This window comes from Grammomys surdaster, unplaced genomic scaffold (assembly GCF_004785775.1).
Source record: "Grammomys surdaster isolate TR1022 unplaced genomic scaffold, NIH_TR_1.0 191, whole genome shotgun sequence".
Lineage (NCBI taxonomy): Eukaryota > Metazoa > Chordata > Mammalia > Rodentia > Muridae > Grammomys > Grammomys surdaster.
The window spans coordinates 9,055,332-9,081,487 of record NW_021604636.1 but is presented as its reverse complement, the minus strand read 5'-3'; the positions used below and the strand labels follow the sequence as shown (position 1 = coordinate 9,081,487).

The 26,156-nt window shown below is 38.1% G+C and overlaps 2 protein-coding genes across 3 annotated transcripts in view; one reads left to right on the top strand and one right to left on the bottom strand.

Annotated features, from left to right (window-relative positions):
• Galnt5 (polypeptide N-acetylgalactosaminyltransferase 5) overlaps positions 1 to 12,755 on the top strand; it is a 37,928-nt gene extending 25,173 nt beyond the window's left edge. The window contains exons 5-10 of the mRNA XM_028769299.1: positions 286 to 405; positions 1,026 to 1,143; positions 2,814 to 3,137; positions 7,021 to 7,101; positions 10,228 to 10,389; positions 12,019 to 12,755. Coding sequence (XP_028625132.1) covers positions 286 to 405; positions 1,026 to 1,143; positions 2,814 to 3,137; positions 7,021 to 7,101; positions 10,228 to 10,389; positions 12,019 to 12,159 — 946 coding nt within the window. The 3' untranslated portion in view covers positions 12,160 to 12,755. The remainder of the gene's footprint in view (positions 1 to 285; positions 406 to 1,025; positions 1,144 to 2,813; positions 3,138 to 7,020; positions 7,102 to 10,227; positions 10,390 to 12,018) is intronic.
• A 7,464-nt stretch (positions 12,756 to 20,219) lies between these two features.
• On the bottom strand, positions 20,220 to 25,844 carry Ermn (ermin). 2 transcript variants are annotated; one of them, XM_028769333.1, is made up of 3 exons: positions 25,449 to 25,844; positions 24,773 to 24,865; positions 20,220 to 21,514 (listed from the first exon to the last, which is right to left on the bottom strand). In XM_028769333.1, the coding sequence occupies exons 1-3, from the start codon at positions 25,687 to 25,689 to the stop codon at positions 21,000 to 21,002; spliced, it is 849 nt and encodes a 282-aa protein (XP_028625166.1). In that variant the 5' UTR covers positions 25,690 to 25,844; the 3' UTR covers positions 20,220 to 20,999. The 2 variants fall into 2 exon arrangements, with proteins under 2 accessions (XP_028625166.1, XP_028625167.1); XM_028769334.1 differs by having other exon boundaries at positions 21,000 to 21,514; positions 24,773 to 24,805; positions 25,449 to 25,689.
• Positions 25,845 to 26,156: the final 312 nt, after the last annotated feature.

Genomic DNA, 26,156 nt, shown 5'->3' with positions numbered 1-26,156 from the left:
GAGTCTATATGTTCTTCCAAATTGTTTCTTCTTCTAAAATGGCCATTATAGACAAAGGTAAATTTAAGTTGAAACAATCAATCTTACTAGCCAACCACCCAAGTGAATCATTTCTATAAGCTTCTATGAACCAATGGTAAAAAGTGATGATGCAGAGTCAGATGTGTCATCAGCTGTCCCATACCTGAACTGGTCACGAAGCTGTGTTAGTGAAGTCAATAGAGACACAAATAATCTTGAAAATTACATTTGCAAATTTAATTTGTTTGATTTGTTCTGAATTAGTTACATGACAGTGGACAATTTCCAAAGAGGTATCTTTACCTGGCCCATGAACTTTGGCTGGAAAACAATCCCTCCAGATGTTGTTGCAAAAAATGGAATTAAAGAAACGGACATAATAAGGTAAGTGTGTGAAACTGAAGACTAGACAACAGTCTTAAGTCCTTTTGTAAAGACAGAAAATAAGTTTTTAAAAATTATACTCTATTGTTCTTAAAACCAGCAAGAATCATAGAAGTCAATTAGACACGATAGCTCACACCTATAATCTCAGCACTAAGAGCCAGAAGCAGGACAGTGGCAAGCTTAAGGATAGTCCAGGCTACATTAGTGAGATGCTATCACAAAAAACAACAATAACAAAAATTATAGCTCTATTCAAGTCTTTATCAAAGCGAACAAAGTTTCCTGAGAAGCTAGTTTGCTACCCCCACCCTCAAATTCAACTTGAAATGTATCCAACTTAGCCCTGACCCAAAGAAACCATATCATACCAGGGGTTGATCCAGAGTATAGTTGAGAAATAAAAATCATAGTCCTACCTATGCCTTTTCCAACTCTAATCTGTCTTAATCCCCATGAACCAGAAGCACTTCACTAAAGCCAAGCTTGTGGTCCATCTCAAGACTTCCCTGCACTTATCCAGAAGTGCCTCCAAAATCCCACATAGATGTACAGAGGACCCACTCTAGAAGTTCAGTTGAAATGGGATAAAGGTTTAACACAATCCTTTTTTGTTGTAGATGTCCAGTCATGGCAGGTGGATTATTTTCCATCGACAAAAGTTATTTTTATGAGCTTGGAACTTATGACCCTGGCCTTGATGTTTGGGGTGGAGAAAATATGGAGCTATCATTCAAGGTATCCACTATTAATTGTTGCTTCTTATTCATGTGCCGGGGAGATGACTCAGTTGCTAAAGAGATGGACCCACAAGCATGAGGATCTGAGTTCAGATCTCATGTAGAAATCCAAGTGCAGTGATTGTAATGTATCTATAGTTCCTCTTGCTGAATCAGTGAGTTCTCCATTCAGTAGGATAAACTGTTCAAAAATTAAAGTGGAAAGCAATTGAGGAAAACACCTTTTGTTACCCTGTGCTCTCCACATACATGTAAACACAAGCATCACCACATACAGATGCATACATGTAAGCATTTATGATTCTCAAGTGGGTTCACTCTACCAATAAAATCACATTTGTGACTACCACTGAGAAGAAACTTCACCATGGCACAGGTTCTATGGATTGAGTGGTTCATTTCCCATACTTAACTTGGAAGAATCAACTACTGTTGTAAAACTATTGGAATTAATATTTCATAACAGTGTTTCTATATTTAATCATGGGGGAATTACTTTCCTTTTCTTCATAAAAGCTATGGGATTCCTACTTAATAAAAATTACTCTGAGATTCATCTGTGGCTTTCTTGGATTAGTTCTCTAATACATTGAAAGCAGTGGAAATATGTGCAATGGGTAATCTTTATTAATACAAATGATAAAGAATCCCTCCAGTGCAGGCCACGAGCAAACCAAGTGTGTGCTACAGCATCATTGAAGACTGTATGCAATGACTTACATCATCATTGGCTCATGTCCAGGAAAGCATTAGCAAGGACAATAGAACTCTACCAGCAGTTTTCCTCTGGGGCTGGGTAGTCTCTTTTCAAATGGGTGTAACTTTGGAGGTCTTGACCAAGAACTGTTTTGAAGTGGTTGCCACTAGCCAACAAGTCTCTCAAGGATGGAGAAGGTGAACAAATGGATATCCATAGCTGTTGCCATTTAGTCTAGGCTCCGCTCCACAGTTACCTGGCAACAGCCAGGAACACCTGACTCATTATAAAAGGGGCTGTGTGCTACCTCCTCTATTGCTCTCTTGCTCTTGCATTCTTCTTTTCTCCTCTTGATTCTCCTCCCCCCTCCCCACTCCCCTCCCCCTTTTTCTCCACATGCTCATGGCTGGCCTCTACTCTTCTACTTTCTACCCCTCTTCCTTTCTTTCAACACCCTTCCCCATGCCCTGAATAAACTTTATTCTATACTATACCATTGTGTGGCTGGTACCTCAGGGGGAAAGAATGCATCACCATGGGCTCATAGAGCCATCCCCTTCCCCCACAACTTACTGTGCTGTGCCTCCACCAAACATATCCCGGGTCTTTATTTCTTTTTATAAAATAAAACAATAACTATTTCCTGATTCAATCCCAACATGAACACATATGACATATTTTATATATTGGGGTTCTATACAGAGTTCTTTAGAAAAGAGATAAAGAGAATTTTGCATAGATGATTAGGAAAGAGAAATAGTCTGTTTCATAGTTCAGAGAGCAGTCTACCATATACAAAATTATATAAGCCTGCTGGATTTTCTTTTCTTTTATGAAAATGCTTTTCTAAGTTGCCTGTGCTACTTAAGAGGCAGGGGGAGTGTTTCCAGATAGTTCTGTGGCATTGTTAATTGCCTGTGATTTGTGAACCACCATTTGATAATCAGTACTTTTCACTGTCTCATTTCCAGGTCTGGATGTGTGGTGGTGAAATCGAGATCATTCCCTGTTCCAGAGTGGGCCACATATTCAGAAATGACAATCCATATTCCTTCCCCAAAGATCGTATGAAGACGGTGGAAAGGAATCTGGTGCGGGTTGCTGAGGTCTGGCTTGATGAGTACAAAGAACTCTTCTATGGCCATGGAGATCACCTCATAGACCAAGGGCTGGATGTGGGCAACCTTACTCAGCAAACGGAGTTGAGGAAGAAGCTGAAATGCAAAAGTTTCAAGTGGTACTTGGACAATGTCTTTCCGGACTTGAAGGCGCCGGTTGTGAGAGCTAGTGGTGTGGTAAGTTAGCATGGCCATTTGCTAAAACAACAGAAACTCCTTCAAGCATGGTTAGAAAAGAATGAAGTATTATACTCTAACCAGCAGGCACAGATGCCACTAAGAGAGACTATAGCTAGCTGAGAGTTGTTAGAGGTAAATCTGATGAAATCTATCTTATGTCATGATGACTGATAACTAAATATCTCATACCTACACTGCACATAAGAGACAAGGCAGTATGTCAGGATGTAGACTTCATCTCTTCCTTTGGAATTTGACACTGAATAGAGAACAAGGATAATAAGAAAGCAAAGTATGGATACAGAATATTATGGTTCTTATGAAGGAACAGGCTGGAAGTGCTGTTGCCTTTTAAACGCATGCTGTCAAAAAGTCCTGTCAGAAGATTAGAAGCCACATATATAACATAGTGTCCACCCAGCTCCGAGAGAGTGAGGGGTGGAGGTACAGCTCCTACCCAACTCAGGACAGGCTGTGGCAATCAAGATGTGGTGAGGTGGATGCTACTGTCAGGGAATAAATGATAGAGAAGGGAACGTCAGTTCATGTGGAGCCTTGTGGATTGTTTCTTTGTAAATTTCCTTCCTTCTACAATGAGGTTGAATTCAAGCTTTAAATACAGGGGAAATACAGGCTTTAATTGGATTCTAAAAAGCTTTTATAGAGAGGTTGAAAATAATAAAAATACTCAGGACACTAAAGAGGTTTCACAAAGGGGAAAGTGGAGCAAATAGTTTGAATGGGGCAGAGTGCAAAGGGAAACTTGGAGAAACTGAGACCCTGGGACAAAGAAAACCTGGAGTCCACCCACGAGTCCAGTTTCCTGTGATGGCATGTGACAAACCAGTCCTCCACTTGAGCTCATGTTTATGCTTGTGTTTCATCTCTTAGTTCACTCTTTTATGTTTTCAGGCGTAGCCCCACTCCTGTATTCAGAAAGCTCTCGAACTTGACTGTCAGTAGAACACTGGTCTTTGGCTCTTCATAGGAAAATCAGCCCCTCTCTCAGCCTTTCAAATCTCCTGATAATGAAGGCTTGTTAAAAAAATTCTGAATATTTATTCTGATTTTATAAAACTTAACCAATAAATACATGTAACCTGGCTTATTTATAACAAAGTGTTGTGAACAGCTCTCAAGAGTTCAGCAGGATTTGGGATAGGTCAAAGTAGACATCAGCTACTTTAGATAACTAAAGAGAAAGGACAGATTGTCCTTAGACACATCAAACACATCACGTACATGTTTAAATTCCTTCCTGTAAACAAGGATGGCCACCCAAAGGCTCAATAAATTTCTCTAGAGAATCTGAGCAGTAGCATTACTGAACTTTCGCCACCAGAGGGTGCAATGAAACTACCTTTTGATTCCTTTGAAAATTGCCGTAGATCTTTGAAAATCTCTCCTCACAAAAAATCGCCTGCAGATGTCTGCGCCCTAATGTATGAAAATGCTGTGTATACATTTCGCCAGATCTCAATAGACCCTTTTTTTGTATTTCCATTCTCTTTTCTTCCTCATACAGACAAATTAATGAAGATACCATTTGTTCTTTTTTGACAACAGTGTTATTACCATTTTAAAATTTTGAGATTTTTTTTCCCAAATAATACCGAATATCATTCAGTAGACCATAACAATCAGTTGAAAAAAAACCTATTTGTTTCTTGATTCATGTTTTCCAATCATTCAACCTGTACATCTTGAAATTTATGTCTAATCAATGTTAATTTTATTGTAACTTCTCATAGAGTCAATAATATTTTAAATCAATAAACAGCCTCATCAACACTGTGTTTTAAATTAGAGTACATTGTTAGCAGGGAGCCTAATCCCAAAATGTAATGATTATGTATATAATCAGAAATCTCTACCCTTAACATTGGGAAAATGAAATAATTCAACACAGAAAGTATATAACATTTAATATTTGATTGCTTTTAACTTGAAATAGCTTGCATGAAGGACCAGGGAGAAGATGTATTCCCTCAGCCTCCAGTGCCTTCCAAGACCTGCAGCAAGGAACTGTTTGAAATCAAAACAAAACAGTAGTATCAACAAAACTATATCTTCCCAAACCATATTCTGGATGACGCTAGTTGTGCAGCCAGAAGTCAAGAAGATCTGGGAAAAGAAACACTGTCCTGAGCCGAAAGTTGTGTTCTGGAAGATTCTGAGAAGTTCTATGAGAGGCAACTTGCTTACCTGTGTTGGAATCAGAGTTTTCTAAACTTATTTTGTGGTAGAATTTCTAAATGAGCCTTGAGGACATGGAACTTATTTCTCTGTTAGGATCCAAAGAACAATTACGGTTTTGATTTTCTTTTTTGAGCTGCAGAATTGTTCTATGCCTTGTCTGTCTGCTCATGCTCCCTGAACCTAGAGCGCCATTGCACAGTTCTTCATGCTGCCCTTACTCAGACCTCCTGATGGTGGAGGTGCATGTATTTTGCTATTTTAAGCTGTGAATGGAACATTTTGAAGACATTTTTTAGTGGTGATCTGTCCTCCTAGAATTACTTTGTGTTCCCCTGAGTCAGACACTGTAGAAATTTTTAACCAATAAAACTGCCAATGTTCGTTTATATTCCTTCAAGGTTGGTGAGGGTTCCTAGCACTAGTAGGTAGACCACATTTTTATTTCAAACCCAAACAAAGGTCAGTGTGAGGTTTCAGATTCCCAGAGAGAATCTAGCATCCGTGTTTTTTCCCTGTGGTAGTGAATTAAGCCTTTTACCCAGAACCCACTGGCAGAAAGGTGGTCTTTGTATGGAACAGCTCAGTCCCAGCTCTGACTTGTTCATACCCACACCTCACACGCCCCACATGCCCACACCCACTCCCATATGTTTCTGTGGGGACATTCTTTCTACTTACCAAGATTGCAGTAATCCTTCTCGGGGCTACTCTCTGCATTTCTGACCCCACAAATGACTCCCTACTTATCTTCAAGCTAAGCTATGCATTCACAACTACAAACCAACCCACTAGACAGCCCTCTATAAAATCTAATGATCCTGTAGCCAACATGGCCTCTATTATTGCAGCACTCCAGAACTGGAGCTCTGTATTGAAAGAACACAAGCATGCTCACTATCTCCCATGCTTATCTGGCATTCATGGGGCACATATAATTTCTCCTCTATAGCCCCTGCCCCCACCCTAAATGGCATTATTAACCTACCATCTTGTTAGTCCTGCCCAGGACGTCAAAAGAATCAACCCTGTCTGCATTAAATGGTGACTGAGAGAAAGTTTCCTCCATATTTGACCCTGTAAATCCATTAAATTCTCCAGGCTGCCAGAAAGGGCCTTCATGTTTGGCTCTTAGCTTTCGTGACTTTCCTGTAATGAGACATAGTTTGACTGAGTCATTAGAAATAGTCTGCTAGGGAAATTTGCTGTTCTCTGAAGGACTCAATTTATCTATGATTCAGTACCTAATCGATCAGATAACTTAGAGGAGTCAGCCAAGGAACACAGCCTCTAACTCTTGGTTTGAAATTGAAGGTGTGGACACTGTCTTTTAAAATATGCATTGAGATCAGTTCAAGCCCTCCCCTCCCAAATCCGTACTGTCTATTCCAACTTTTGCTCACTTTCATTCAACCTTCCCAGAGAGAGTTAATGACAAGCTAATATTCGTCGCCACTGTGGCTGAATCACAGGCTTAAACTGAGAGCTGTGCTATGACAGAGTGACATTGTGTGCCTTTTAGAGAAGTGACCAAGATAATCATATAGTGCAGACTTCCACTAATCTATTGAGTCTTTTTTAACTTTATGATCTTCTACTTTATATTTTCTAAATGTGTCTAGATGTCTTGTTGTACATTAAGATATGTCAGTCCTTAATGCTCATTTTGTATTTTGCTTCCTAGCTTATTAATATGGCCTTGGGCAAGTGCATTTCCATTGAAAATGCCACAGCCTTCCTCCAGGACTGTGATGGGAGCAGTCAGGTAGGTTCAGCCTGGGTTCTCCATCTCTTTGTATTGCCCATGAAGAGTGACGGACATGCTTGTTGCCTACATGACAATTAACCTCCATCCAGGAGAAATCCATAGATTTCTCAATGACAGTGGAATCACTAGTCTGGTATAAGGAAGTACCACTCAACAGAGAAGCAATAAGAGAGAAAGTTGTCGTGACTCAAGTTCTTGCTCCATGATGGATTTATTCTTGGCTTTTATCCTTGCAAAACTAGTTGAACATATACAAAGTCTTAAACTTTTTTTTTGTAAGAGATAGCAAAGATAGTACCTATCTCTAAACCTGAAATGAATTGCCAACACAGAGGGGTTGATAAGCACTGTTTAATGGTGAGTACTCTGTAGATGTCGGGTGTAGTGATAAAGACAAAAATGCCTAAAATACAGCTGACAAAATGGCTCACTGGGTAAAGGGGCTTTCTATACAATGTGAGTTCAATCCCAGAAACTCACATGAAAGTGTACTGAAAGAATCAATTCCACACTACTCTTCTGACCTCCACACCCCAGCTATGACATACACGCCTATGTGTCACATACGAACACACATACATACAACTATAATAATAAATTTAAAAGTTTATCAACAGATAATATAGAAACCATATTTCTGAGCAGTCATCTTGCGGAGTGACCTTTATTTTCTGATTCGATTCCTCTCCCCAACGTTTCTACTTCTTCTGAATTTTAAAGGAGACATCCCATAAACCACAATCCTTGATGAAAAAAAATCTTTCAATAAAATGACCACAAAAATCAGGGCACAGTGAATAGAAGAGGGTGTGAGGCCAGGAAAACCAGGAAAGGACTACTCACGCTGTCCTGTAGGCAACCTCTAAGCGATTCCACCTCCCTCTCCTGCACCCACACCCCAGTTGAGAATGGAATCTGCTTTGGATGCTAAACAGGACTCATGGGAACACTGATTCATGTGTACAAATCATCCCCCTATGTTGAAGATTACACTTTGGTAGACAGATCCTTTCACAATGATGTCTTTGGCTTTGCTGAGTTATTTCTTTGTCCTGATTTAAGCATTGTGGCTTGTCCTTTCTAGCACATCCCATCTCTACAGCTTATTCCCAAGTTACCCTTAGAATAGCGGGCATGTCTGCCAGTGTAAATCTTCTGTGGATCGTAAACCTGAAGCCAAGGAAACATTTTCAAAATTAGGAAAAAGAAGAGATAATGTGTTTTAAAAACAACTGAAAGAAATAACATTTTGCTTATTAAAAATTCACAGTGGAGAAAGTCATAAATTATAGAAAAACCAACTACAGAATTAGTCTAAGCTATATTAAAATATTCAATAATTTACTTAAAACAACCACCATAGGAACTTATCATACTTGTAAGATCAGTATTTCACTGAAATTCCAACTTCTGTTCTTGAATACCAATGAGTTGGGAAGAGGGGACCAAAGTATGAGTAATAGAGCCACCTCCTACCAGAAAACTTCATCACACTTTGGCCCTCTTGAAGCTTTTGAGCTTCTCTCATCAGTGGTTTGTTTGAATGATCATAATCATAAAAAGACAGGAATGTAGGGGAAGTTAGTTTAATTGGGTCAAAACTGAAAAGGTTTAATACCAGATTGTGTTCATCTAAAACAATGCAGACGAAACAAAATACTTAGCTTCACCCTCAATTCCTGTCACTTACTTTAACCACAAGTCTTCTCAGATTTTTACTTTTAAACTCTTTCTACAGTAATGTCCAGCTTATCTTAGTAACTATGAAACCTCCTAGTCTGTTGTCTGTCCGTGCTTCTCTGACACTGATACCCACAAATCACCTTGAGAGTTTGTTAAGTGAGACTGACTTACAGGGTCCATAATGGGGCTGAATCTGGCATTTCTCACTAGTGTCTGGCTGATTCAGGGACTATTCATTGAGTGACAAGAATTACAACATACTCTGCTTCTGGTAATATTTATTGAGAGCATACTGTATGCTAGACACGTAAAGATCATACTTCATGAAGATGAAGTAATGACTGAAACCCACAAAGATAATCTTCATTTTTTTAATATAGCCTTATAGTCTAAATTAAATCTTAACTTGAAGCCAGTCATAGTGACACGGACCTATAATTGCAGCTGCTAGAGAAGCTGAATCAAGAAAATAATGATTTTAGGACTTTCCTAGACTACATGACAAATGCAAAGCTATCGTGGGCTACGTGGCAAACTTTGTCTCAAAGTAAATTGTACACAAAGGATAGAACATGTAGTGCAGTGATAGGCTATTTGCCTATCATGTGTAAAGTTTTTGGTGCAATGTTTAATACTGCAGATAGAAGATACTCCAGTTACACTATAGATGATTCATAGACAAAAAGCATTTCCATATTTTTTCTGTCCTGTACTTCCCTTCCCACTCCATGGCAAATTTCACAAGGACCAGAGCTTTAGAATAAATGAGTCAACCAACCTTAAATTATTTTCAAACAATTGTCAAACTATTTTTAAGGATTGCAAGTTATGCAATCTTTAAAAGGAGTGATATTTATTTTAGACACTGTCAACTCCTCCAGTCTGGACTTACCCTGGGAGCTGATCCTATGATTTGGGAGATGTTACATGGTGGCAAAAAAACATTTCAATAACTTTCCATTCATTAGAATAAATCAACCTGAATCCAAATGACAGTCTGAAAGAAGGTATGATCATTTCCACTGAAGAAATCTAGGGCTGGGCTTTGATGCACATAAAGCCACTGATGGCTAGAGATCTTAACTGCATGATGATTTACACACTCCAATACTTAGCACCCAGATTGCCTATAACTCACAACACTGGAAATCACATCCATATTCAGAGTACTTAGTGTACTAACAACATACGCTCCTTCTGGTAATGTCTATTAAGAGAGTACTGTATGCCACACACATGAAGACCATTACTGAAACCCACAGAGATAGTCTTCCTCTTGGACACAACAATGAAAAAGATGACAGTGGGCAGGTAAAACAATATATGTACCTCACTGGATCAGGGTGGACATGGCCTCATCTATTGCTGATGAAAGGTTTGGCAACCTACCCTGCTGCTGCTTGCTAACTGAATGGCCTTTCCTGTTCCCATTCCCTACAGCTTCAACAATTTAATTATACCTGGGTAAGACTTATTAAGCATGGAGAGTGGTGTGTGGCACCCATCCCTGATAAAGGATTCCTGACACTGTACCCTTGTGATAACAGAAACAACAGGCTGAAATGGCTGCACAAATCAGCATCTGCCTTTCATCCAGAACTGGTAAGTAAAACACCTGTTCCATCCTTTACCACAAAGTCAACTTTCAGTCAAAAGTGACATAAAACTCGATTTATCAACCACCTCAGTCGGAAGCCTTAAATGCTGTCTGTAACCATAGAAATAGTGTGAAGTTTCACCCAGGGACATAAAAACCATTTAATTTTGTTTGCTCTTTTTTTTTTTTCAAAATTTCTTTCAACTCAGTGGTTTAAACTAGAGGCACGTATTTCTTCCCACCACATTGGTACCATCATCCTAGATCCTAAAATTCACTTAAGTCAAACAACAATGTCATGCATATTGCTGAAATTTATTCTCACAGATTACCAGAAGAATCTAGAAGTTGAATACGTGGAAAAAGCAAGAAACAGTATGCTTCATACAAATATTGCTGTCTAGAATGATTCCAGTTCCCCTTTCTGCCCTTGTTCCAGGAAGTCTTTGCCTCACCTCTGTGTGGGTCCACAGATAAGACTCTCCATGCACTGCAGGAACTGATTAAGGGAGGGTGACTGTGTGCCTCTTGCTAGCTTTGCATTTGGTGATAACACATCACCTTGATGAGGATGTTTGCACCAGAGTGATTATCTTAACAAGCTACCCCAGTGCTGTTACGCTCAATCTCAAAGTCCATTCAGTTTCTCGCCTTCCTGTTGGAATTGGACTCAAGGTCATAAGCTTTGTCTTAGAGTCTTGAAACACTAGGAATAGTCTTCAGACTGTCTCCTTAAATTTCTGCCTTCTCACTAGCATGCAGTCACCTAATATCTTGCAGTCACCTAATATCTGCTGTTGTGGTTACAGTTATCTCCTGAGCATGCCTAGGGGAGACTTTCTTGATATATGCAAACATCATATTGCCAAGGTTTTGTATGAGTCATAATATTTATGGAAACACATTTAAAATGCTTTAGCATAAAACCATCCCCTTTCTGGGTAAAAAAATTAATTATATTGTTATATATTATATTAAACTAACATTAAATTATATTAAACTAATTTATTAATACCTAAAATTATTATGATCAAATTTATGGGAAACTGAGATTTACAAAACAGCAAAGCCATAGTTGGTCCTAAGTAGATTATCTCTCATTTTTAATAAATACTCAGCAATATTAAGGTCATCTGGAATACTCTTGTCTTTTTCTAACTAAATCTGGGCACTGGACATTTGGCATTCTATATTATCAGATAAGGAGTTCATAAATAAATAAAATGTGTCATTTCTATTATTTGTCAGTGCCAGTGAACATTCTAAGACATGAGCTGGATTAATAAATTAACAAGCTTGTTCTCTGTCACATTACACGATGTTTTTTTGTCACCGTCAGTGAAGTAGCTACCCAATAGACTGACAACCAGATTTTTTCCCTTTAAATAACGTAGTTATCAGCCATATCAGCATTTGCTTCTTGATGAATGAAAGCATTACAGAGCAGAGAAGTTAGATCTCTCTTCGTTTGAGACAGAGACAAATTTGATGTTTTCCAAAACTCGTGCTCATATCACTAATTTAATTCCAGAAAGTTCCTGGGGGATTGATAAATATAATTTGCTTATTAGGTATTCACATCTCTGTTGTCAAGTTTAGTCTGTAGCTTATTCCCCTCTTGTCTTCCTCTTCAGGTGGATCACATTGTTTTTGAAAACTATCAGCAGTTATTATGCATGGAAGGGAATTCCTCTCAGAAGACCCTGAAACTGGCTGCTTGTAACCCAATGGAACAACAACAAAAGTGGAAATTTGAAAAATACTATGAAGTCTAAAGAGAAATATTTTATCTACTTAAGTCATCAGGTTCTACAAAAGTGACACCAAACTTGGTGACTGAATTTCTTGCCATAGTAGTTTAAATTTTCCATTTTAATAGCATTTGAATAGAAGGCTTTTGAAAATGACTACATTTGAATCACCAAATAATAACTCAGGGAAACAAGCTGCCATTGGACTGCTGTTCTTCAGCTCTGGGTGGCCTTTGGAAGTGTCTGTGTCCTGCCCTGTGCTGAAGTGCGTACTGCAAGCCTTCCTCACTGACTCTCACAGGTAACCAGATTGGAAAACATAATGATGGCATGTTCATGACTGCTGTCATGGCCCGTGAGTGGAGCTAAACTCAATCAGATTCTGAATTCATCACAGTCATCTGCACGAATTCCCACACCTGGAAAACCTAGCTAGCTGCAGAGAGACACCACCTTGTTGAAATATCTCCATGTTTACCTGACAGCGTGTAGCAGTCTGATCAGCTCACCATGACCCCTCCTAATAGGGGTGTTAATCTGGATGACCAGGGCGTTTTCTTCTTAATCTGAAGCTATAAGTGGGAAAATTAAATTGAAAAGGAAGAAGCTTTAATGTACTTAATTCTATGTATTGTTTCTGTTCACTTAGTCCTGTTTAATAATGCTACATGTGTGTTTTTTTTTAAAAAACCTGATCATAGCAATAATCTATTAGATTCTTGTTTTTATTTGTATTTTTTAGTTTTTTATTTTTTTGAAAGATGGAGAAGCGGTTGGGTCCCAATGCGTTGTATTAGCCAAAAAGAAAAAAACAAAAACAAAAAAAACAAAAAAAAACAAAAAAAAAACCCCAGCACTTAACCATTGAACATTCCCACGTAGAGTTAAGTGAGAGAAATTGATATAATTAAAGCAGAAGTGATACTGAAGAGGACAGAGCTTAAAATATGAAAACAATAAAAATACTACTTTAGATTTAGCAATAGTTACCTGGATGAAGCATTCTAAAAAATAAATTCTAAACCATGCCAAAGTAGACAGAGATTTTTAAAAGTAGGAAACTAATATAAGCAACTTTGAGGGGAGAGATGAGTGAAGGCTTGTCCCAGACCTGGCAGAAGAAGACAGGATATAGAGCTTCTGATGGGAAAAGACAGAATAAAACCCTTACTTACATGGACCTGAGGATAGCTCAGGCCCAATGTGGGAAGCTGGATGTTTCCATATCTGAACTGAACTCTCATGAGATGTGCACTAGTCCTTAGGTATTGCTAAAGAACACTTAGGGTCTGCTGTAATTCTTTTGGTAAGAAAACAGATGTTAGGAGACAGATTGCCTATCTGATAACTCTCACAGGCTAATTGCGGGGAAAAAGATAAGAAGTCAGATCTCTGGGTGTGACTCTCTCTATTTTTGTCTTGGTTCTCAGTTTGCCCATAGGGGTCATTCAAAGGACATAAACCAACGTCCTTATTGAAGTTGTGCCTTGCAGGGTGGCCTTGCTTATGCTTGATGGTGTATTTAAATCTTGGTTTACATGAAAGCTGAGCATATTCAGTCTGGTTTCTTACTTGACACTTTATCTTCCAATTAATTTCAAACAAGCATGACTCTGTGAACAATGAGAAAGGAAACATTTTTCCTTTACCATTACAGCATAGATAGCATATTTTAGATGTCTCATTCCAGGAACTGATGATAAGAGAATAATTTGAAAATGAGGTAATTTTTACCAAAATCAGTCTTAGGGAGAGAGAAAAACCACAAGTCTTTGCCTATGGACTGAGTTGAAGACCAAACAGTACAAAGTGGCCCTTGTCTCTCAGTCACTTTCGTGTGACTGAAACACCTTGAATATGCCCCTGTCCATTAGTCTGCAGAGTGTGTATTTTATCCAAGAACAGTTTCCTCAAAGAAAAGTCTTTTTAGCAAAAGAAGAGTCATGCTTTGGCTAGATCCACCCTTGGGTGTGAAGAAAGTAAATGTTCTTTTCTTTTGTCCACAAGAGAACCTTCTGTGGCCTCTGCTCTATGCACTATTTAACTGTACATTGACATATTTGTTATATAAAGCTACCTCCGTGGAACAAGGGCTTTATTTGTAACATTGTATATCTATTTGGGGGTAAAATTGTATAACACTTTCCAACATACATTTTCCCACTTACCCAAAGATGCAAGGAATTAGTCATGAGTTAGGAATATGTGTGTGCCTAGTCTTGAAAGAAGGCTTGCACGTCATATAAAACTCACAAAACTACAATAAATGAGGGGAAAGGGGCGATAAACTAATTTTCACTGGGTGCTTACATCCTTCTGTGTTTGTGAGTGCTCATCTTATTGGCCTGAATACATCTTTCTTCCCTGCATATGATGAGGACAGTGTCTATCACTTTCTTACAATTAAGGAATGATATGATCACCACATCAATAATAAATAAAACCCAATGACCATTCTACCCAGTGTTGTGATCATCAAATCTACTGCCCACAATTTTTAAATTATTATTAATGAATTACTTTATGTATTTACATCCGAAATGTTGCCCCTTCCCAGTCTTCTTCACAGAGTTCTTCTCTCCATTCTCCCCTTTACCTCTGAGAAGGTAACCTCTGGGGCATCCCCCCTCCCTGGACTAAGCTACCACCAAAAATATACACAGGCTGGGCCCAAGGACCCACCTAGTCTGGACTCAGTGGGAGAGAATATGCCTAATCCTGTAGAGACTTTATAGTCCAATATTTTTTAAACCACTGTCCTCCAACTCCAAGTTTTTTTTTTTTTTTTTTGAAGACCAGAATGAGTATAAAATTCTACTGCAGTATCTTTTCTATATAACGACGAGCCTTTCATGGAACATTTTGTGGTCCAAGAGAATTCTTTGGTAGGAGGATGGGGCTTCACATTTCCTTAACTTGGCTTAGGTTATTGCCTTTTTCTTTAGAAACATGCCTATGTATCTTGTCAATTTGACAAGGCTAATTTGTCAATTAGCCTTGCTAATATTTGACAGAACTAATTTGATCAAAATACTAACTTCCTGAACACTGGAAGTACTTGCTCACCCTTCAGCGTACACAGCAGCTTTCTTTTTTCAACACTTATGCAGAGCTCCCCTCCCTCCTCACCCGTGGGATGACACAGCTGTTGTTGCTACAGTGCTGTTTTATCACGAGCATCAAATTTTCTCAGTTCTGCTTGCTGACATTCAATTATCTGTCATTCACAGGACTGCAAAACCACCCTGTGCCATGATCGCAATGCATCATTAGCTTCCCCTGTATTACATTAGAATCGTGCTTGTAGATGTTAGAAAACCTTGTTTCTAGTGTTGCTTAAGGGTTAGAGAGGGTCATGGATATTACTTGCAGTGGATAAGACTTCAGCATTCCCAGCCTTTCCTGGTTACATGAATGGCTTACAATGATGTTCAAGGAGCATTCAGGCAAGATAAGAGGTTAAGAATAGGAACACCAGCTTGCTCCTTGTTGTTAAACACTTCTATACGTATGTTGAACACACCCAAGAAGTCACATCTCCTACAACGACCTAAATAACTTGTAAAAAAATCACAAAACTATAAGAAATAAAAGAAAAGGAGATAATAATTATCACTGAATGCTTACACTCTCCTAGGTTTTGTGCAGGCTCATCTTATTGGCTTGTATACATCTTTCTTCCCTTCACATGATGAGGACTGTATCTGTCTCTTCTTACACCAGGAAGGATATGATAATCCCATCAACAATAGTCAAAACCCATTGACCATTCTATCTGATGTTCCCAAAAGTATTTCCACTGCAGCATGCCTCTATCATTCTGTTTTAAAGTAACAGGGTTATCAATGTAGGTCACCTCAGGTAAGGCCCAGGATTACAGATTACTGGTTTAAAGATAAGGAAATGAGTTTGGGTAAAAAGCTTTATAGTCGCTTATGAATGTTTCATAGGCAGAAAGTCAACCCTGGGCCTCTCTAATTGAGCAGCTGAAGTGTAGATGTCTGTGACAACTCTTGTAGGTCTTGTAATGATGTATAGCCTTGATGTGATGTAGGACTTTTGCTTTTCCATCTCCTGGAGTAAACTGACAAACAGAAATGTAGAGAGAGAGAGCTACTACTCCATGAATCACAGGACCAACCTCCCTTCCAGCCTTTAAGCAAAACTGACAAATGGTTTATTTTTGAACAGAAATGGAAAATAAAATTCCAAAAACCATTCAATTTCAAACACAAACAACAGCTTTTAACTTCAACTTGCTTTACAGATTGTGTCGTAAAGATTTTACAACAGCTGCACAGAGTATTCATTAATTGTAGCAAGCAAACTAGCTAGATGAAGAAGAAATGCTAACCAGAGCTATTGTGCAGAATGTTTATTTTTTGATAAATGCTCATTCCATGGACACTTTGCATAAGCCACGTAAAATGTTATAGTCATTTTTGAGGCTTGGTAGGTGGTGTTTCATATGTTGGAGTGCTTGTGTATGAAAGACAGTAAATCAGATCCATGGTGAGGCAGATTTAATGTCTCTGTTTTAGCCTGAGGTGTTAACTGACAGTGGTTGTCTCCATCAGGATGCCTTTGCAAATTTATGTGAGTCCTCTCTTGGAGAAATAAAATGAAAATTCTCATTTTCCAACATGCAGACTGCCTTTGAGTATGTGGAGTTCCCAATAATGACAATCACCATCACATGAGTGTAAATAAATTTATTTATATTGACAGATACGTGTCTGTTCAAAAATATTGGTTACAAGTTCACAGATAAAGCCTTTGTATTAGATGTTGAACTTAAAACTTTTGATAACATAATAAATAAGTATTTTAAGCTATCTTTGACCATTTGAAGGCATCAGTTGAGAGAATATATGCCTGTGTGTAGACATGCATTTTGTATGTGCATCTATTCTATAGTTTAAATTGGGAAGGAATAAAAATCCTCAGGTCTCTTGTAACATCATAAAGGAAGCAAGCAATGGCAAGAGACAACTGGAGCTCAAGTCCTTTTCCCTCAGGATCCTCTGCAGAAAGAATTTCAAGTGAACTTGCTCTGCCTACAGTGTCTCCATCATTGAAAGACACATAAAATTACATTTGTAAAGTTTTTAGGATTTTTACTTTATACATATTAACAGTAGGAACTGGTCATTAAAGAGTGATAAGGGAAGGGGTAAGAGAAGATCAAAAAATGGTTTTGCTATTGATTTCCTGAATGAGATTGTTAATGGGAGCATAACAACACATTCATAGAAGAAATATTTGGGTTAAGTGAGTTCTTCTAAATAGCCACCTATTTTGCTTCTGATCAACTGAGGTTATTATGGAAAAGGAATCAAATGCACAACTTTAAATTTATAGGAAAAAATCAAAATTACTTTTAAATTTCACTTTCAATATTCTCCTGAACTGGGAATGAGTTACTAGTTGTTACCAGTTTGTCTGGTGTTTTACCAGTTATCTAGTGATTGACTTCTGGGGCCCACTACACACACACACACACACACACACACACTCACTCACACACACACGGCTGCAAGCACACATGTGCGAATATCCACACACTAGTGTGTTGATTGTTTGGCTCAGCCTTCCCATGTGCTGCAAGAGTTACGCACACATTATGCTCTTCATAGTATGACATGTCCTGCTATTTTAATATTGGAAAGTATAATTTTTTATTAGATTTTATAACCTTCTTATTATAAAGGAATGAAAGTTCAAGCTTCCAGAGAAGTGGTTGCCTTTCTCATATCATTAAACACAGTTCTTATTTACTATACTCTAGAATTTCATCCTTCTCTATAATTACTTATTTTAAATATTTTCCTTGATCACTTTGCAAAGCTTAATGTCAGTTGAAAGTATACCACAATTAGTACCTTATGCGAAATGCAGAAATAGCATTATCAAAGTGTCAGAAGAGCTTAAGTACATTACCTTGAGGGCTACAAAGACAAATGTGTATTTTTCATATTGTTGGTGTCAATATGCATCTAAAGCAAACTATTATTTTCTTCTCAAAGTAATAGAAAATTTTCATGCACATTATATATGTAACCACCAGAAGTTCTCAGTTTCACATATAATCTTTTAAAAACCTTTAAGAAACAAATAGTGTACATTAATTTCAGTGAGATGTTCCCTTGATTTTTGTAAAATGCATTGATTGATTGATGGTCTAAACAGCTGCTTACATGAAAAAAAATCCTCATTAAATTCTAAAGAAATATAGACTGAAAACCTGAAACAAAGAACACAAACTTTTATTGAAAGGATATCAGACAAAGAAGTCCATTTAATAGCAGGTATGTAGGTGAATGACAGGTAGACAGGTAGCTAGATATATATTATATAGATGATAGATAGATAGAGAGACAGACAGACAGACAGATAGATAGATAGATAATGAACCAGACAAACTCCATGTCTTTAAATATAGTATTAAAATAAAAGTTACTTTCAATTTTCACAAAGACATAAAACTGTTGTTAATTCCCATTCACCTGGCAACAAAAGATAATTAAATCATCTAAAACATGCTGGCAGTCACACAATCCCCATCAGGTATCAGGTAACAGAATCCTTCCCATCCCTAAACCTTGACTCACAAAATCTCAGCTAAATCTTCATGAGTGGGTATCAATCAAGAGTGACCCAGTTGAGCTTAAAATATATTAAAATGCCTCACGCAATCTGAACAAGAACTTTGTTTTTGTTTTGTTTTTTTTCAGATTTCACGGACCCAAATATACACCTACCACCACCATGTTATCCAGGTGTTAACTCTGGCCCAGTGTACTGTGATAAGATACAGCAAAGTATAATGATACCTAAGAATGTTACCAATGCTCTCCTGATGCTGCATTGCTTTGTCCATAGCATAAATCCAATCCCAGGTGAACATACTTTGAAACAGTCTTTGTGGACAGACTATTTCATAAATGGTTAATTTTGTGGTAAAAGGACCCAGTGGGAAAAAAAATCCAAGGTTATGGAGTACCCCAGAAGCTAATCGCTGTGTCATGCCTTAAACTATATACTGCCCATCTCATGTAAGCTCCATAGTGATGCATCAGCTCCATCTAACAAACCAACTGTCACATCGACAGCATAGCTCTGTTACTTAAAATTGGGCTTTGAAGTTAAGTAGAAAATGGCAGAACTCATCAGGAATCCAGGAAAGCACACACGTTGTCTCTATAGAAGAATCAAAGGCTCTAAATTAAAACAGGAAACTGTGCCAGGTCATCAGTCTTCTAGCCAACTTTATCAATAAAGACAACATTTCTCTCATTTTATTCAGAAAACACGCATTTGTCCTAAATGAAATCAGCAGGCTCAACACTCTAAGGGTAACAGATCTTTTACGTGGTCAGGTTGTAAAGGATTGCTTTGAGGAATAAAAGAAGCATATTAATTCAAACTTGAGTCTTTTAAATACTGCTTAATAGTATACGATACTATGGTTATATATTATATGACTGGGAAGAATTAAGGAAGTTGCCATGAGAATGTGTGGGATTTGTTACACATAAATAAGCAATCATCTAAGGCAGACTAACCCAGGTTTTTACACAGACTGAGAATGAAGCAAACAACGGGATGAATAGCACAATAGAGGCTGTATTACAATCAGACAATAAGGAATTGTCTTTCTATTTGGAACCGAAAGATATTTTTAATCTATGGTCACAGAAAGTTCAGGGCAATATATACAGAATCACAAAATGAAAATTTGTGTAATAAACTATCTGAGGATACAAATATACTCTTGTCATAAATATTCAATACATTATTTGACATGTTGGCTCGGGTGACGCTCCACAGGTGCAGTTTTAAGCTTCTTGATTTGGGCTTTGGTCCAATAAATTATGTATTCCCTATGACTATCAGCTTTTTCCCTAAAAATATATGTTCACACCCTACTTCTAAAATAGTCTAAGATAATTATTTTTCCATTTTCATAGTAACTACTACAGTTATGACTTCCAGTGTCTCTCATTTCTAAGAAAAATAAAAACAGTTTTAGTTTCTTGCTAGCAAAATAAAGTACAGCGATGAAGTAGGGCATTTTCTTAAAATTGTGCTAAAATTGCCATTTTATTTTTAATGATTTTCATTGTGCTAGACAAGACTTTGTTTTCAGTAACCAAAATAAAACCATCCAATACATTCTCTATGGCTCACCAGTCATCTAGGCTCTCTCTGGATTAACTTCACAATGGATTTAATTCATGTTGAAAGCATAAAGCCCGCACACTCTGCAAACAGAGTTCTGACTGACAATTGCTTAGCCTTATAGTGAGGAAAGTCACTGGACAGTTGCACCTAGAAAGGAAATCTGCTGAATTTTTACTCAGTAGATGTCAAGGAAACCGACTTAAGACACAATAGTTTTTTACAATAATTAGAAAAGCAAGGAAAAAAGCCAGAATCTATAAAAAACCATGTTTAATGGAGATGGGGTTTAATTTTAAGCTTCTCATTGGCTTAAAAGGGGAAAAAAAACACCAAGAGAGTTATGAGAGTCATGTCTACTGTTCTCTTTCACTTGACTTGCCTCTCTTACTATTGCTACTTTTAAAGACAAATCCTACCAGGCTCAGCTCTGTAACAATGCTTACCTGATGCTACACTAGTTAACCTTTTTTTGTTGCTTTAAAAGCAAAAACCCAGGAATGAGTCTAAAGCTTGTTGGTTTGAAGTTACCAGAATGAGTTTTGTCTATGGTTATTTCTAAGTTGCTTTATGGTGAAAAAGACATTAAGCATTCACGTCTTGCAAATAAGGCAGAGGAAGACATCTCAGCGGAAGGAAGTTAGAAGTTAGCTTTTCTTTAATGCTCCTCACTCCCCATTAGTTTATAAGTGCATCATTGACTCAAACTCATCAATTCTCTGTTTGGTGTTGCCTTTCCTGATTTTCCGATAGGATATTGTGTTGTATCTGGAATAAGAATTCCTAGCGATGTCTCCCTTCTTTCCGAACACTGGCTGCTCATCGGGGGTCCCTGGTTGGGAGCTGGGGCTGCTTAGTGGGGAGTCCTCCCTTTCAAGGCTTTCCTCTTTTGATGGAGAACCTTCTCTATGTTTTCTCTTAAATTCTATTACTCGGACTTCATCTTCCTCCTCAGCACACTCATCACCATCTTCCTCATTGACCTCTTCATTCCACACTTCTTCTTCCTCCTCGTCACATTTAGAATGCAAGATATCAACTTGACTAGATTTCTGGAACCCAAGCCATTCAATTTCCGTGGCCTGGTGGGCTGTGCTTTCATCTTCAATCTGCTCCAGATGTTGGTGGACAATTCTTTCCTTCTGTCTACTCACTTCCAAGTTACTGCTGTTCAGAGGAATCTTCTTCCATGGATGTCCTGCAACAAAATGAACTAGTGGGTTTCAGAGCACCTAGCTGTTACTCAGTAATACTCTAAGTCACTCTTCTGGACAATGAGATTCCAACTTCTGCCTTCTGGACTCTGACTTGGGGTTGCCTGCTAACTTCTAGACAGTCATTTAAGTTTCACAGTCAAAAGGGTTTCCAAAATACTGCATTTCATATAGTTAAATACATATCTCAGCATTCAAGTCTTTAAAATGTTAATGAGCATTATGTGTTTTCAGGAATAGCTATAACACAACCTCCTTTGACTGGAATTCTTTTGTCGTAGACTGGTATATGTAGTAGGATTACTATTCTCTGAGGCACACTTAAAATTTTTCCCTTGCAAAAATTGTGTGTTTATGTATATATGTATGTATGCAGATCATGCATGTGTGTCCATGTATATATTTTATGTGTGTATTTGTACACACTCAGTAAAATATTTGGATTTACCTCACATCAACAAATACATCCCACAAGGACAATGCAAACAATGCCTTGGGCTAAAACACTTTATTCCAGTATGTAAATGATGTCTGCCCAAGGCTAGTCAAACTCAGAGTCATAGACACTGTCTCTGAGTGGGGCTAGAAAAAATGGCTCAGTGGTTAAGAGTACAAGCTGCTCTTCCAGAGCCCAAGAGCTCTGTTTGGTCCAGTCCCAGGACCCATGTGGCATCTCACAATCATTCTAAGTCCAATTTCCAGGCAGGGATCTAGTACCCTTTTTTGGCTTCTGTGGACACTAGTCATGCACATGGTACACAGACTAGCATGCATGTAAATCATTCATACACACACAGTAACACCAAAATTAAAAATGTAAAAAGGAGCAAGGGCAGGCTAGACAGGTGGCCTATTGTTCCAGAAATTTTCTGTTTCAGAGGAACCATGTTTGGTTCCAACACCCACATCGTAGGCTATAATTCTGTGCAATGGTAGTTCTAGAGGATCCAATGACCTCTTCTGGCCTCCAGGAACCAGGTGAGAGATGAGGGCACTAACATACATGCAGACAAAACACTCATTATACATAAAATAAAAGTAAAGTGTTAAAAAAAACATAGGAGGTCACAGGTCCCTAGATATTCAGAACCTAAGAATTCATAAGCGGGCCACTGAGTCATACACAACAGGGCTTACGATCCTCTACTGACTTCTAGAGATACAGATCTAAAGCTAATGTTGGCCTTGTATGCATATAATGCTAGGTTCTCCTGTTGCCCCAAATGACAGCAGATTAACTGGTTATTTGGTGCCATGTTGTGGCTTTTAGAACACTTAAAGCACTATAACCATTTGTGTCTAAACAGCTGGATCATATTAACATAATTCACTAGCATTTCTTGATGCATAAAAATGAATGGCAAAAGAGTAGAAATTTCTACTGACCATACACATTTAACAGGTTTATGTGGAAAACACTCTTAGCCAGAGCGAACATTCCTAGAGCTTGTGGCTTCACCATTCTCTTTCAATGACACAAGAGCCTATAAACAAGGTGAAAGGCCATTGCCAACTTCTTTCTCCCTCCACAGTTCTCCCTGTAAGTCTGTTTTAATCAAAGGTTTTTTTTCCTCTGAGTCCAAGATTCCATGGACGATGATAGAGAGAAGAAAGCATGAATTACCACCCACACTCGTCCTAAACAGCTGCTGTCAATCCTCCATCTGATACTCTTTACATTGCAAATAAGTGTACATTGGATATTGGCTGATATTGGGCTATGTTTTGATGTGTTCTCTCACCAATAAAACACAACAACACACACACAGGCACACACATACACACAGACACACGCACGCATGCACACATACACACACTGATTTTTTTAATCCATATTGAAAACTCAGGCCCAAAATTGTCAGGAATAAAATTCATCCTTCAATTTAAATTGATTAGTGTTTTTTCCCTCAATATTTTTAGCATCTTATTCTTGGCAGGCATATTCTCTTAGGAGACTGTATAGCTGTTTGCCATTTTGAAAGGATAAGGCACAGAAGCCAGCACCTTGGTCATAGAGTCAAAGAGTGCTGATTTAAGAGGGAAAGGATGTGAGCAGAGGCAAATTCACTGGTGACACCATGTCACATAAGAAGGGAGTACCATCCCTCTTCACATGATTGAAAGGCACAGTCCTAGTAAACTTTGCTTGTAATGGATCTCATTACTGATACAGAAGCTACAGGTAGACAACTGAAACCTTTCCTTTATACACCAGTCACATTAAAAACCGAAAGACTAGAGCAACAAAATTATGTCATTCCTTTTGTGGGGTCTTAACTTTTATCACTGCCTGTGCTGAGATGGTCTCTCTGTGATTCCTCTTTGATACCAGCTACTGCTTTGCTATAACTGCTTACATGTTGGTCAGCAGAGAGTCTTGGAGTTCCCTAGATAAAGGGAGAGACTCCGAAATTCCCATTTCCCCATGTGTTCTCCTTAACATTGGTTATTTACCTGGTATTCGCATGTTCCTTGGGGGTTCCCCTTTGTTTTGCCTGGTAGGGTCTTATACTAAATTGATTAGGTGCCACATTCTGGCTTCAATTTGAGGATAGGCTGTTTATAGCTTATAGAGAAGGAAGGAATGATTGATTAATTAATAGATTCTATACCGAGCTGAGCTCAGAAACTATCTGAGTATAAATATTTCTTAGAAGAAATGTTTAGCAGATTTTGTAACTTTGTCTACTGACCGTACTTGAAATTTAGTATTGCTGCTTCCTTGGTCTTTTTCTCTCACAGTTGTGTAAAGATCACAAAATTATTTTTATCATTCTGGGGTATTTTTTTTAACAAAAAATAATTATAGTTAACTATTCTATACTTCTTTCAGACATAATTTTCTCACATAGTAACTGTTTTATAAAGTTACTTTATATCAAATGTCAATAGGAAACTTTAGACTAAACCTGTTTCTTAACTATCCCAGAAGCTGCCTGACACCCATCTGGAGCATCAAATTAAAGAGAAAGCTTGGTGTAATAGGCTTACCTATCAAGACATAACTATCACTTTGCAGTGCCAAGTAGTCAGACTGACCCATACTGTTTGGAGCTTGAGCCATCTAGAAAGCTGGGTAAGGAAAGGCATGACTTAGGTATCTACTCTTAGCAGCTTGAAGATTTTGAAGTCATTGTTTGGAACTGCTTCTCTACAGCACACATGCAATAATAACACACATCTTATACAATGATATCACATCCAGTCAAACAATTACATTAAGAGACTAGGATTCCCATTACCTTCTAGGAAAGCCTTATCTTCTGCATTTGTTTCTTGGAGAGAAAGATTTTTAATGGCCTGATGAACAACGAAGAGGTTCTCTTCTGGGTTTTCTAGGGTGAAACACAAGTAATGTAACATTTCCAACACATATGGCTAAAGGTTCACAAATCATTCTATTATTATTCTAGTTTTTTTGATTTTTTTAAAATTGCATTTGTTTAATAATTAGTTTCTACAATGATAATCTCTCCATACATACACACACACACACATACACACACACACACACACACACACACACACATGGATTAAGACCGTTTTAGACATATACAGAAAGGGATCTTACAATTCTGAGTTCTCCTTTTTCAAACAACAATGAACCTGTGGTTCTAACAAGTATAGCAGTAGTTAACATTGGATTACCCTTTAGAAATTATACAACAACTTATTAAAGGTGGCTACTTTTTATTCTGTTTTCTTCCAGTGAAAATAATCAAGGTTCAGAAGAGAAAACAGCAGGATTGCAGAGCTATCAGACAAGCCTAACTCATGAGTCAATATGATAGGAAGCCCTTATTGGGAAAAGAGGCTGCATTTCTTGGGTCTAGCTTATTTATATAATATTAATTAATATAATTTTTTGAAAAAGCTTTTAAGACAAAACAATTAAACTGAGAAAAAGAAATACTTTACCATTACGAATCTTCTCGTCTTCAGACCCTTTGGGTAGTATGTTCCCTTTAATTTTTCCACTTTCTTCTTGATTTTCTTTTGTAGGTAAATCTTCAAGACTGGGTTCAACCCTGTAGTATGGCTGGGTCTCATCTGCATCAGCTGTCTCCTTCCTGGTTTGACAGCTAGGCTGTTGGCCATTCTCAGGTGGTCTGTCCCCATTGCACTCTGTTCCGCTGAGTGTCACAGGAGTATCTGTCATGATGTTCACTGAGGTCTGATTTAAGGAAGCAACGGAGAAAGTAAGGGAGCAGATCCTTGATAAGTTCTAATGCTCTGGTTCCTACAATTCCAAAAGCTAACATAAAAACAAACTCTCAGTCTGACACGCAATAGCAAGATTCTTTCTAAAGGTTTTCAGAGCTCGGAATGAATATGATAGGGTTTGTCAGTTTGGTTACCAGCCCGGGAGCAAAACCCAGCCAATCAGCAACATCCCCAGCACCTCACAGATCCAGTCTCAGAATTAATGTTGCCTTCAATTTGCATAAACAAGCAATCTGAAGCAATCAGGCTTTTGTGTTGGCATGCAGAGGGGGACTTGCTGCTTGTCAGTCCCCCTCTGGGAACAGAGATTTTTGTCCCTCTCCATAATGGCCCATTGTAATTTTCCTTGTAACAGGAGCCACAATTGTTCCCAGGCTTTAATCCAGAGAGAATGACCACCTT

What these genes read in the sequence shown, in the direction of transcription:
- Ermn (XM_028769333.1), bottom strand. Translation starts at nt 25,689, where the DNA reads ATGACAGATACTCCTGTGACACTCAGCGGAACAGAGTGCAATGGGGAC. An exon ending in AGACGAGAAGATTCGTAATG is followed by an intron (nt 24,866 to 25,448) that starts GTAAAGTATTTC and finishes GTTTCACCCTAG; the next exon opens with AAAACCCAGAAGAGAACCTC. An exon ending in AGATAAGGCTTTCCTAGAAG is followed by an intron (nt 21,515 to 24,772) that starts GTAATGGGAATC and finishes ATTTTGTTGCAG; the next exon opens with GACATCCATGGAAGAAGATT.